Consider the following 12,628-nt stretch of genomic DNA (forward strand, 5'->3'; position numbering starts at 1 on the left):
ATTCTAGAATTGTATACTATCAAGGTGACTTCGCATATATCCTTCAAATCGAGCTCTCCAAATGAAGCTTTCAAATCGAGCCCGCCAAACGAAGCTTTCAAATCGAGCCCTCCAAACGAAGTTTTCAAATCGAGCCCTCCAAATGAAGCTTTTAACTCAAGCCCTCCAGACGAAGCTTCCAAAGATGACAAACAATCAAAACGTAAGTACATGATAACTATGTATGATTGATTATTAGGTTTGCAACTGTGGTGTCTGCTTGATATATCTAACTGTGGCGCCTGTTAGTTATATCCGTCACTTCAAATATGTATGCACACTCAAGAATATGAAGGTAATGAGACACAGCTCTTAGAATATTCAATGAGGAGATGACATTATCATCATCAAAATCATTGTTATCAAAGTTTTCCATTGGCTGGATAAGTCTTTAAACAGCACAGGGATTAATTTGAGAATGTGTGCAATGCTCCTTCTTTTGTATAATATATTATTATTATTATTAGCGATTTGTATAGCGCCTGGTGACCCGGAGGCATCCCCGCGCTGAAAGGGCTAGTAATGCTCAGGGGAGGAGAAATTATTTAGGAAAGAGAAAGGTTTTCAATTCTCTGCGGAACCGGAGGTGGCAGGATTCCAGACGCAAGTGGCGTGGAAGTGAGTTCCAACCGGAGGACGCCTTTACTGCGAAGCGTCGACCACCAGAGCGCACCTTCCTGAATCTCGGAACGTTGGCCAAGCGTTCCTTGTCGGAGCGCAAGGATCTGGAAGCCTTATAAGGAGTGACCATGTCTCTCAGGATCGAGGGGCCCTGGCCGTTGAGGAGTTTGTGGGTGGTGCACATGGCCTTGAATTGAATCCTCTGACGGATAGGGAGCCAGTGAAGGGCCTTAAGTACTGGTCTGGCAGAGGCTCTAGTGGGAAGATTCATTATAAGCCGGGCGGCGGCATTTTGAGCTCGCTGCAATTTTACCAGGGTGGATTCGGGGGCTCCTAAATAAACGGCATTACTATAGTCTAGACGGGCAAGGATCAAGCCTTGGACAAGAAGTTTCCTTGATAGGGGAGGGAGTAGCGGGAGGATCTTTCGTATGGAGCGCATGAGTCCAAAGCAGGTGCCTGCTGTTTTGGCTGCTTGGGTCTTCATGGAGAGATCAGGTTCAAGCCAGACTCCCAAGGTCTTGATTTCCTTCTTCGGAGTGGGTGCCTCGCCAAAAACGTCAGGCCAAACCGAAGAAGGAATAGTGGTCCATTTCTTGCCCATGAGCATGACCTCAGTTTTGGATCCATTGAGCTTAAGTGATGAATCGCACATCCAGTGATGGATTTCCTGGAGGCAGTTCAATAGATTGTCTGGGCAGTGGTCAAGATGTGAGAGAGAGACGACCAATTGCGTGTCGTCTGCATAACTCACTATCTTGATACCGAACGGAGCCACTACATCCTCCAGGGGGGCCATATAGACGTTAAACAAGGTGGGGCTTAACGAGGACCCCTGGGGGACTCCGCTAGAGAGAGGAAATGAGGCTGAGCGGGAATTGCCGTCCCATACCTGGAAGGAGCGGCCCAATAGAAAGGACTCTATCCAGGCAAACGCAGTCCCCCTAAGACCTGCCCTGGCCAACCGGTGTAGCAAGACACGGTGATTCACCGTGTCAAAGGCTGCACTCAGGTCCAGGAGGATCACTGCCACTGACCCTCCTGAATCGAGGATACACCTTGCCTCCTCGATGACTGAGAGGAGGGCGGTGTCCGTACCGTGGCCAGGGCGAAACCCTGTTTGAGATTGGCGCAGAAGGTTGTTAGATTCAAGGAACAAAGACAATTGGGCATTGACGAGTTTTTCGGCAATTTTGCTAATGCCCGGGAGGAGCGAGATCGGCCTATAGTTTGCCAGGTCGGTGGGGTCCAGTTGAGGTTTTTTAAGGAGGGCCTTGACTACTGCCCCCTTCCAGCTTGGGGGGACAGTGCCTTGAGACAGCGAGATGTTGATCAGCTCCGTAATAGGAGATAAAATGACCTGGGCAACTGTTTTCAGGAATCTCATGGGAGCGGGATCAAGAGGAGATCCGCTTTTCATTTTGGGCAAGGTTTTTTCCACTTCGTCCAGGGATACAGCCCTAAACGCAGTTAGCTGAGGATGAGAGGTGTTTCCAGTGAGAGTAGTAGATACAACGGTGTTGCTGTTGGTTGGCTGACTGGGAGATGGAAGAGATGCCAAGATGCGGGAGATTTTGGAGTCGAAGTAAGTTGCCAGTTCATCGCTTCTGCCCAGAGGGGAGCTGTTGGAGGAGGGGGGTGTTGGTATGTTCAAAAGCTCTTTGGCAATAAGGTACGACTCTCTCACCGAATTAGTGGCATTTTTTATTCTGGCATCGTAGTATGAGGCTTTAGTGAGTTTCAGGGTGGATTTATAAATTCTCACTGCCTTACGGTAGGTGTCCTTGCACGAGTGGAGCCAGTCCTTTCTCCACAGTCGCTCCGCTTTTTTGCATTCTTTGCGGAGGCTTCTAAGCTCCTGGCTAAACCAGGGAGCTGATCCTGTGTTTCCGTATTTTCCCTCACGATTTTTGATGGGTAGGATCGAATCCAAGGAAGTTGAAATCCACTCTCTGAAATTTCTGTCCGCTGTGACCGGGTCCTCTGACGGAGTGAGGGTCATCGAGTTGAGAGTTCTGGCCCAGTCTTCTGTAGAGAGCTTGGGCCAGGCCCTGTCCCTGATACGAATAGCAGGCTTGTGGGGTTTCCTAAATACTCCTGGTAGAAAGAGAGGGACCAAAAAATGGTCTGTCCAAGGGAGGGGAAGAGACGCTTTGGATTGGAGGGTGTGAACATTGGTGAAAACAGGGTCTAACAAGTGGCCTTTGGTATGAGTGGCTCCAGGGTTAATCAATTGGAGGCCGTAGGCTGCCAGGTCTAGAATCAAATCGGCGGCCCCTGAATCTAGGGGGTCGTCGAAATGAATATTCAAGTCTCCAAGTATGGTAAAATTGGAGGTAGAATAGGCTAGTGAGGCTATTGATTCTAGAAGGGCACTAGCAAAGGGGCCAGAGTGGCCAGGGGGGCGGTATACTAGAAGGCCCGACAGCGAGCTTGTCGGAGCCAGCTGGAGGGTGAAATGGCAGCTTTCTGAGTTTAAGATGTGGGCATCATTAATTCTGCAGGAAAAATGATCCCGATAGAGGACAGCTAATCCACCTCCTCTGCCGGAGGGGCGTGTTTGGGACTGAATAAGAAAGCCTGGGGGTAGGGCCATAACAACATCTGAGTCCGAGTAAGCAGTAAGCCATGTTTCTGTGAGAAACAGAGCATCAAGGTCGTGGTCTACAAGTAGATGATTGATAAGTAAAGCATGCTTAGGGAGCGATCTGCAATTCAAAACAGCTAATTTAAGACCAGGATGTAGGGTGGGGGGGTCAGTGAGCTGAAACCGGGCTGGCTGACAGAGTGTGCAGCTGGAGAAGGGTCCGTCACCTTGATAAACATACGTGCACAAGGTGTTGTTAGTGGGTCTAAGGCTCAGGAGAACTCGGCGAGAGTAGCTGATTATTTTATGGGCAGGTTCCGGCATGAAATCGGGCATGAGATCTGGCCCTGGGCCCGGTCGGGCGCGGCCGAGCGCAGACGAGCTTGCCTTAAGCGCGCCTTCGGCGCGCAATCGGCGCGCCCGCTGCGCTCGTCCGCTGCGCTTCCGGGAGCTGCACATTTATATAGTGTAGAAAGCGTCCGAGGGGAGTGGCCTCGGGAGTGGGCGTGTCGCTGTCTGGGCGTGGGGGAAGCAGATGGAGTGGGACGGCGAATTCCCTTACCAGCGAACGTCGTTAAGCTGGGGGATGCCTGCACACCAAGAGCAAGTGAGGAGGATAGGGGGTGAGTGAGATTAAAACAGTCTTCAAGTTTTTAAAACAGAGCAACAAGCATTTAGGCAGCAAGCGCTAACGTCTGTCTACTCCCGGCTGAGCCTCAGGAGGATCCAAGCAGAACTAACTGTCGCGCTCGTGATTCAGCGCGTAATTAGTACAAGTTGCGAGGGGCGTGGCCTCGGAGTGGGCGTGTCGCTGTCTGGGCGTGGGGGAAGCAGATGGAGTGGGACGGCGAATTCCTTTACCAGCGAACGTCGTTAAGCTGGGGGATGCCTGCACACCAAGAGCAAGTGAGGAGGATAGGGGGTGTGTGAGATTAAAACAGTCTTCAAGTTTTTAAAACAGAGCAACAAGCATTTAGGCAGCAAGCGCTCACGTCTGTCTACTCCCGGCTGAGCCTCAGGAGGATCCAAGCAGAACTAACTGTCGCGCTCGTGATTCAGCGCGTAATTAGTACAAGTTGCGAGGGGCGTGGCCTCGGAGTGGGCGTGTCGCTGTCTGGGCGTGGGGGAAGCAGATGGAGTGGGACGGCGAATTCCCTTACCAGCGAACGTCGTTAAGCTGGGGGATGCCTGCACACCAAGAGCAAGTGAGGAGGATAGGGGGTGAGTGAGATTAAAACAGTCTTCAAGTTTTTAAAACAGAGCAACAAGCATTTAGGCAGCAAGCGCTCACGTCTGTCTACTCCCGGCTGAGCCTCAGGAGGATCCAAGCAGAACTAACTGTCGCGCTCGTGATTCAGCGCGTAATTAGTACAAGTTGCGAGGGGCGTGGCCTCGGAGTGGGCGTGTCGCTGTCTGGGCGTGGGGGAAGCAGATGGAGTGGGATGGCGAATTCCCTTACCAGCGAACGTCGTTAAGCTGGGGGATGCCTGCACACCAAGAGCAAGTGAGGAGGATAGGGGGTGAGTAAGATTAAAACAGTCTTCAAGTTTTTAAAACAGAGCAACAAGCATTTAGGCAGCAAGCGCTCACGTCTGTCTACTCCCGGCTGAGCCTCAGGAGGATCCAAGCAGAACTAACTGTCGCGCTCGTGATTCAGCGCGTAATTAGTACAAGTTGCGAGGGGCGTGGCCTCGGAGTGGGCGTGTCGCTGTCTGGGCGTGGGGGAAGCAGATGGAGTGGGACGGCGAATTTCCTTACCAGCGAACGTCGTTAAGCTGGGGGATGCCTGCACACCAAGAGCAAGTGAGGAGGATAGGGGGTGAGTGAGATTAAAACAGTCTTCAAGTTTTTAAAACAGAGCAACAAGCATTTAGGCAGCAAGCGCTCACGTCTGTCTACTCCCGGCTGAGCCTCAGGAGGATCCAAGCAGAACTAACTGTCGCGCTCGTGATTCAGCGCGTAATTAGTACAAGTTGCGAGGGGCGTGGCCTCGGAGTGGGCGTGTCGCTGTCTGGGCGTGGGGGAAGCAGATAGAGTGGGACGGCGAATTCCCTTACCAGCGAACGTCGTTAAGCTGGGGGATGCCTGCACACCAAGAGCAAGTGAGGAGGATAGGGGGTGAGTGAGATTAAAACAGTCTTCAAGTTTTTAAAACAGAGCAACAAGCATTTAGGCAGCAAGCGCTCACGTCTGTCTACTCCCGGCTGAGCCTCAGGAGGATCCAAGCAGAACTAACTGTCGCGCTCATGATTCAGCGCGTAATTAGTACAAGTTGCGAGGGGCGTGGCCTCGGAGTGGGCGTGTCGCTGTCTGGGCGTGGGGGAAGCAGATGGAGTGGGACGGCGAATTCCCTTACCAGCGAACGTCGTTAAGCTGGGGGATGCCTGCACACCAAGAGCAAGTGAGGAGGATAGGGGGTGAGTGAGATTAAAACAGTCTTCAAGTTTTTAAAACAGAGCAACAAGCATTTAGGCAGCAAGCGCTAACGTCTGTCTACTCCCGGCTGAGCCTCAGGAGGATCCAAGCAGAACTAACTGTTGCGCTCGTGATTCAGCGCGTAATTAGTACAAGTTGCGAGGGGCGTGGCCTCGCAGTGGGCGTGTCGCTGTCTGGGCGTGGGGGAAGCAGATGGAGTGGGACGGCGAATTCCCTTACCAGCGAACGTCGTTAAGCTGGGGGATGCCTGCACACCAAGAGCAAGTGAGGAGGATAGGGGGTGAGTGAGATTAAAACAGTCTTCAAGTTTTTAAAACAGAGCAACAAGCATTTAGGCAGCAAGCGCTAACGTCTGTCTACTCCCGGCTGAGCCTCAGGAGGATCCAAGCAGAACTAACTGTCGCGCTCGTGATTTAGCGCGTAATTAGTACAAGTTGCGAGGGGCGTGGCCTCGGAGTTGGCGTGTCGCTGTCTGGGCGTGGGGGAAGCAGATGGAGTGGGACGGCGAATTCCCTTACCAGCGAACGTCGTTAAGCTGGGGGATGCCTGCACACCAAGAGCAAGTGAGGAGGATAGGGGGTGATTGAGATTAAAACAGTCTTCAAGTTTTTAAAACAGAGCAACAAGCATTTAGGCAGCAAGCGCTAACGTCTGTCTACTCCCGGCTGAGCCTCAGGAGGATCCAAGCAGAACTAACTGTCGCGCTCGTGATTCAGCGCGTAATTAGTACAAGTTGCGAGGGGCGTGGCCTCGGAGTGGGCGTGTCGCTGTCTGGGCGTGGGGGAAGCAGATGGAGTGGGACGGCGAATTCCCTTACCAGCGAACGTCGTTAAGCTGGGGGATGCCTGCACACCAAGAGCAAGTGAGGAGGATAGGGGGTGAGTGAGATTAAAACAGTCTTCAAGTTTTTAAAACAGAGCAACAAGCATTTAGGCAGCAAGCGCTCACGTCTGTCTACTCCCGGCTGAGCCTCAGGAGGATCCAAGCAGAACTAACTGTCGCGCTATTACCCCACAGTGTACCCAATTTCCTAATAAAGCAGAATTGGGTCCTTGGGGCTCCAGTACACCAATGTGTAAAGTCAAACACAAAATGTAACTTTCTTCTGAGTGGCTTTATATTATTTTTTGTCTCTATATTTTTTTAAATCACGCCCAACAAGTGTTTCGTGATGAACATTGTCCCTTCTTCGGTGCCACAGATTCAGAAAAATATATATTTAAACTTGAGGCCTTCTAGAAAAAAAAACTAATCATAGATCCACAGTCAAAGAACTATCGGGCCAGGACACTCCATTCACTTCGGTTTTACACGATCATTGATAATATGGTACAGTACCTCTCTAAATTCAATAAAACTCCTTCATAAAACATTTTGTTTCTTGTATTGGTTTTGCTTTCAGGCCTATTCTTCTTTAAACAGGTTTACACCGTAGGTTAAAAATCATGTACTTAAACGCAAGCCCGAGCACACATACAATATTTGTCAGCCCTGAGGAAGGTTAGACCCTGATGACGAAACACGTGTTGGCTGGAGCAACTAAAGAAAAGAAAATTAAAACACAAGAAACCCTTTTGAATTTTTTTATGCAGTGTACTGGTCTTGATTTAACAAATGACAAATATTGTATGTGTGCTCGGGCTTGCATTAAGTATTAGGTAGATCCCCAGGGGTCATAAAATTGGAGGAGTGGATGATTTCTCCTCCTTTGAGCACCTAAAATAGGCATTACATAACAATTGAATATTGGTATTAGTGAGCGCCAATACCACACGGCATTATATCACCATACACAGTGTTTAAATGTCATGTAATTCTCAAATTTTTCATTGGATTTGATCATTGCTGGTAAAGAGTTTCATGAGTTATGATATGGCAATGTGTTTCTAAGAAATCATTGCTGTTTTCAAAAACCGAAATTAAGATATTTAAAAAAATGTTTATAGTCACTTGGTAAAATAACAGTCCCATCACTACATGTTCAAAAGTACCTTTTGTTATTATGAAAGTACATAAACGTCCTTCCTGAGATGCGCAATTCGCTATATGCTTCAGTTATCACCTTCCTTGTGGGTAAACGCACTTAACATGAACACTATAAACAATTATGGTTTTGTTAGTGCATAAGTATTTTCCACTGTGTATGGGTAATGTGTAAGTGGTAATAATGTAACAGACTTTTTTATCACAAGTGATAGAAACCCCCTTCTGCCCACTCAGTCTGATGTAAGTGACAAAACGGGCGTACTAGCTATTCCCAAACCATTATACCATGCTCATGCCGAATCTGCGATACAGTGAGAAAGCAACTGATAACTGATGGCTGGGTTACCTGGAATATGATGGTCAGCATTTGTACCTAAAAAAATGATCTCTCTTTTTATTCTGCTGTAAGTTACTCTTTTTGAAGGATCTATAGTAGATGGATTTACCCTTATCCCTCTTCAGTGGAGCTTGGGCCTTCCCAGTGCTCTCAGATTCATGATATTGCAGCTTCTCCTCACTCCCATGGGTGTCACAAGGCCAGTCCCAACAGCTGCCATCACTGCGTTCTCTCTTGTTTCCCCAGTAGTGCGTAGTGTCTGCCCCAATGTTATCAATAGTCGGCTGCCAGCATGGAACGATAAGTTGGGCACTACCTTCTGCCGTGGCAGTCTCCTCACCAGTGCTGGTTTGGCCCATTTGTGTGGCATTCTGCCTCACCTTGCAAAATCATCTCACCATCCCTCAGTAAGGATGCAGAGTCAGGTATAGGGACTCTCTGGCATTACATGCTCAGTCTCCACCTTGTTGGTCCACTGAACTCGCTACGATTCAGGAAACAACCCCCTGCAGAGATCCTTCCTCTGATGTCTACCTGGCAACCACATTTAGACCAGAGGTCCAAACAAACGTTCTGGATATGACATATGTTGGAGAGGCATTATTCGAATCAAAAAGGACACAGACACTGCCAGATCTTTAGGTTCCCTTCAATACAGAAAGATTCCTTTCAGAGGAGCTAAAGAACGGAGGTTTTCCACTTACAGAGGAAACTACCAAAGAGAACAACAATACCAGCCCTACCAGACACAATAAGGCAATCAAATCAACCTGCTGCCTACCGTCAGCCGACTACGGCTGGCTTCTCTTACAAGGGAGCCAAAAGAGAACATTGACCCAAAGCAGAGACAACGGAAAAAGACAATGATTTTACCAGGGTACCAGCTTCCCCTTCAAATTCCTCTCCCGTGGGTGCGAAGATATCCAGTTTTCTCCAAAAATGGGACAGTATAACATCGGACCGTTGGGTATTAGATTTGGTCGCTTTCGGTCACACACTGGAGTTCATACAAAAACCTCCAACTACACCACCCAAGGGAACCCCTCCCCCTCATCTTCACTTATTGCAGAAGGAAACAAAGATTATGCTCGCGAAAGAAGCCATAGAGGAAGTTCCAACTCTGCAAAGAGGGCAAGGTTTCTATTCCTGTTTCTTTTTGATCATGAAAAAGTTAGGGGAATGGAGACCGATTTTGGATCTCAGAAAGTAGAACAAATTCCTAAGGAAGCAAACTTTCAGGATGGTAACTTCGACCGAGATCTTACGACAACTCAACAAAGGAGATTTCATGACTTCCCTCGATTTGGAAGATGCTTATTTCCAGATCCCCATTCATCGGAAGCATAGAAAATTCTTCCGATTCGCAGTGGCTGGTACCCACTACCAATTCAAGGTTCTCCCATTTGGTCTCAAGTCGGCGCCCAGGATATTTACAAAATGCCTGCTACCTGTGGCGGCAGCTTTACATTCTCAAGGTCAAGTATTCCCATACTTGGATGACTGCCTGTTAAAGGCTTCCACGGCAAAACAAGGGTCCAGAATCACCAACGCTTTTTTACGACCGTTCAACAAACTAGGTTTGATGGTCAATGTCAGAAAATCCTCCTTCATCCCCAGTCAAACAGTACCTTTCCTGGGAGCCAGACTGGACACAGTTCGATGCAAAGCCTTCCTGTCAGAGGAACATCAAATCCGGCTACGTCTTCTGGCAAAGAGCATTTCAAGAAAAAGGTCAATTTCAGTGAGAAATACAAGTCGCTGCTAGGGATGTGCTCATCAGCAATAGATTTGGTTCCTTTGGCCAGACTCAAAATGAGACCTCTCCAGAAGGAATTACAGAAACAATGGCTTCAAACATCAGGATCTTTCGAAGACATCATTCGCATTACCCCAGCCATGAAGACCGCAATGAAATGGTGGTACCATACCCTGAACCTTTAATAATAATAATAAAGAAACCTATAAAGCGCACAGTTACCCCAGATGGGGTGTCCCGGCGCTAACATGGACATTGATAGAGATAGTGGTCAGTGGCCGAACCTTTCAAAAGGATTGACTTTCTTACAGGAAATACCAGATTTCATCCTGACAACGGATGCTTCCATGGATGGCTGGGGAGGCCATTTGCAGGACCTTCAAATTCAAGGCAAATGGTCCAATGCCCAAAAGCAAAGCCATATCAACAGCCTGGAGTTAAAGGCCATATTCCTCTCCTTACAGGCTTTCCTTCTGAGGATAGCGGGTTCCTCTGTACTGGTCTGTACGGACAACACGACCAGTATGTTTTACATAAACAAACAGGGAGAAACAAAATCTCTCACGCTTTCTACAGCAGAGCAGGAGCTGTGGGATTGGGCAACAAAACAAGGAATCTCTCTCAAAGCCGAGCATGTTCCAGGTCTACACAACACGCTGGCAGATGCTCTCAACAGAGCGACAGACAATTGCCACGAATGGGAACTCAATCAAGTCCAGTTGAAGAGAGTGTTTGCTCTATGGGGGAAACCACCTCTGGACCTGTTTGCCACGAACACCAATACCAAATGCCGGTTCTATCCCAGCAGGTACCCCCTCCCGGGATCTCAGGGCAATGCCCTTTCGATGTGATGGTCAGGGATTTATGTCTACGGTTTCCCCCATCCCATTGGTTCCCAGAGTACTGACCAAAATGAAGCTGGAGGGGTGTTGCCTGATTCTCATCGCACCCAGGTGGGCCAGGCAGCATTGGTTTCCGGAACTTCTTCACTTCTCAGAAACGAGACCTATTCGTCTGCAGCTATCGCCCCCTCTTCTTTCCAGGGACAAAGGTCAAGTGCATCATCCGAATTCGGAATGTCTACATTTGCATGCCTGGCTCCTGAATTCATAGAATTCAAGGACATGAGGATTTCTCAGGAGTTTAGAGACATTCTCTCAAGATCAAGAGTGGAAGGCACCAATAAGACATACAAGCTTAAATGGAAAAGATTCTGTGTTTGGTGCCATCAAAATAATGTACATCCATTTCAGATATCCCTGCAACAGATTTGACCATATCTTCTCTCCTTGGCAAAATCAGGTTTAACTTTCTCTGTGGTCAAAGTGCATCTAGCTTCCATCTCTCGCTATAGAAGAGCTTTGTGTGGAACTTCTCTGTATGCATCAAGCCTTGCCAAACAATTCATGAAAGGACTATTCCATGCTTTCCCCACAGTGCGGGCACCTCCCCCGGAATGGAACTTAAACGTGGTTCTCGCACAGCTCATGAAAAGGCAATTTGAATTCATTCATAAAGTTGATTTGAAATACCTCACATGGATAGTAGCCCTTCTTCTGGCCCTTACTTCTGCCAGGAGGGTGAGCGAGATACAGGCTTTCACAATCAAGTAACCTTTCTTGATATTCAAGGACAATGCTGTCATTTTAAAAACTAATCCCATGTTTATCCCTAAAGTGCCTTTTCAGTTCCACCTCAATGAGCCGGTTATACTCCGGTCTTACTTTCCGCAACCTTCAACTCTTACGGAGCAGGCGCGTCACACACTTGATGTCTAATGCTGCCTTAAGTTTTATCTTCAAAGAACTAAGGACATTCGGAAGACTTATCAACTGCTTGTTGCTTATGACCAAGGCAGAGAAGGGACTGCAATAACAAAAGCCACTATCGCAAGATGGATATCTGCTGCGATCCAATTCTGTCACATCAAGGCCAGCAAGCCTTTGAAAAGCATAGCAAGCACTCACTCTACCAGAGTGGTTGCAACTTCAACAGCCCTCCTCGCAGGGGTAACGTTGGAAAAGATTTGCCGTGCTGCAACCTGGAGTACACGCATACCTTCACACAGCACTATTGTCTGGAATCCGCACAAGATGCTGATGCAGCGGTGGGCCAGGCAGTACTTCGCCATCTTTTCCATTAAGGTAAGCCTCTTTCTAGCCTTTGGAAAGAGACTTTTGTGTTCTTTATGATAGTTGCAAATATTAAGCTATATAGGTATAAGTTTATATATATATATATATATTCACTGAAAAAACCATAGGTTTCAGGGGTGTTATAGTTAGCTGGACTTTTCACTCGTACAAAACCATTGAAATTCCCCCGTTATAGTTAGTTCAGCTAACTATAACTGGCGCGCCCACAATGCACTGCTGATGACGTCACATATTACATCACTCATGACATGGTCAGTGACATCACTCATGACATCACTGATGACATCTCAAATGATATCACTGATGACATCACTGATGACATCATCCAGTGAATGTGTGTTTTTCTGAAAATTACATATGTTTTATATATGTATATCTCAAGGTCGATGGACGAATAAATGGGTATATAAGTGTCTAAATGGATGATTTGTTTTTGAAAAATTGATTGTATAACTGACTGATTAAGTGTATCTTAGTGAATACATTGCTTAGTGAGTAATGTTTAAATATGTAAATATCTGTATCAGTCTCTCACTTTGTGTATAAGTGGCTGCATGGGTTGGTGAGTAGCTACATGAGTGTCTATATAGGTTATTAGTTGTTTTTTTAAGTATCAGTATGAGTGTCTGAGTGTCTGTATGGTTCGGTGGGGGTTATTACGTAGTGCATAGGTGCATGAATGAGTGACTCACTGTTTGTGTTGAAGACAG

At 47.7% G+C, this 12,628-nt stretch overlaps 1 protein-coding gene across 1 annotated transcript in view; it reads left to right on the top strand.

The window, feature by feature from the left end:
* The window catches only part of LOC146821647 (uncharacterized), a 1,582,729-nt gene that overhangs the window by 1,048,188 nt on the left and 521,913 nt on the right, over positions 1-12,628 (top strand). The window contains exon 24 of the mRNA XM_085609888.1: positions 8-202. Coding sequence (XP_085466014.1) covers positions 8-202 — 195 coding nt within the window. The remainder of the gene's footprint in view (positions 1-7; positions 203-12,628) is intronic.

Source organism: Triturus cristatus, chromosome 6 (genome assembly GCF_964204655.1).
Source record: "Triturus cristatus chromosome 6, aTriCri1.1, whole genome shotgun sequence".
Lineage (NCBI taxonomy): Eukaryota > Metazoa > Chordata > Amphibia > Caudata > Salamandridae > Triturus > Triturus cristatus.